Source organism: Chaetura pelagica, unplaced genomic scaffold, assembly GCF_000747805.2.
Source record: "Chaetura pelagica isolate M959 unplaced genomic scaffold, ChaPel_1.0 scaffold1632, whole genome shotgun sequence".
NCBI classification, from domain to species: domain Eukaryota; kingdom Metazoa; phylum Chordata; class Aves; order Apodiformes; family Apodidae; genus Chaetura; species Chaetura pelagica.
The window spans coordinates 3,113-4,046 of NW_009952299.1; the positions used below are offsets into that span (position 1 = coordinate 3,113).

Genomic DNA, 934 nt, shown 5'->3' on the forward strand with positions numbered 1-934 from the left:
GCCGCCGCCGCTGGGTCGTTCCCACTGGCTGGCATTGGTGATGTGGTTGAAGTAATAAACACGACCTGGAGAATGGGGAAAAAAAAGAAAAGAGGGGCTGGGGTCAACAAACAGCTCTTGGAGAAGCTCAAAATCAGCTTCTGACCCCAAAAACCAGCTTCTGATCCCCAAAAATCAGCTTCCGATCCCCAAAAATCGGCTCCGCAAACACAAGGATCCACTTCTTGGCACCATGAATTGGCTCCTCAGCCCCAAGAACCTGCTCCTTGAACCCCAGACTCAGATTCTGAGCCCCCTAAATACTCCCCTTCACCCCAAGAACAGCTCCCTGACCCCAAAAATCAGCTTCTGATCCCCAAAAATCAGCTTCCGATCCCCAAAAATCGGCTCCGCAAACACAAGGATCCACTTCTTGGCACCAAGAATCAGCTCCTCAGCCCCAAGAACCTGCTCCCTGACACCAAAAATCTGCTTCCTAACCCCAAAAATCAGCTTCCCTGATTCCCAGAACCAGCAACCTGACCCCCAAAGCAGCTTCTGATCCCCAAAATCAACTTCTGATCCCCCAAAATCGGCTCCACGACCCCAAGGATCCACTTCTTGGCACCAAGAATCAGCTCCTCAGCCCCAAGAACCTGCTCCTTGAACCACAGACTCAGATTCTGAGCCCCCAAATCCTCCCCTTCACCCCAAGAACAGCTCCCTGACCCCCCAAATCAGCTTCTGATCCCCAAAAACCAGCCCTGTGACCCCAAAAATCTACTTCTTGGCCCCAAGAATCACCTCCTTAATTCCCAAAACAAGCAGCTCAACCCAACAAACCAGCTCCTTTTTCCCCAAAATCAGCTGCTGACCCCAAAAACCAACTCCCTGGCCACAAGAATCAGCTCCTCAACCCTCAGAACCAGCTCCCCAACCCCCAAAACCAGCTCCT

General features: G+C 52.0%; 1 protein-coding gene across 1 annotated transcript in view; it reads right to left on the reverse strand.

Moving 5' to 3' along the window:
- Nucleotides 1-65, reverse strand: part of LOC104397801 (peptidyl-prolyl cis-trans isomerase NIMA-interacting 1) — a gene marked incomplete at both ends in the record, with an annotated part of 251 nt that extends 186 nt beyond the window's left edge. Inside the window, one exon of the mRNA XM_010007810.1 lies at nucleotides 2-65. Within this exon, the coding sequence (XP_010006112.1) occupies nucleotides 2-65 (64 nt within the window). The remainder of the gene's footprint in view (nucleotide 1) is intronic.
- Between the last annotated feature and the right edge of the window lie 869 nt (nucleotides 66-934).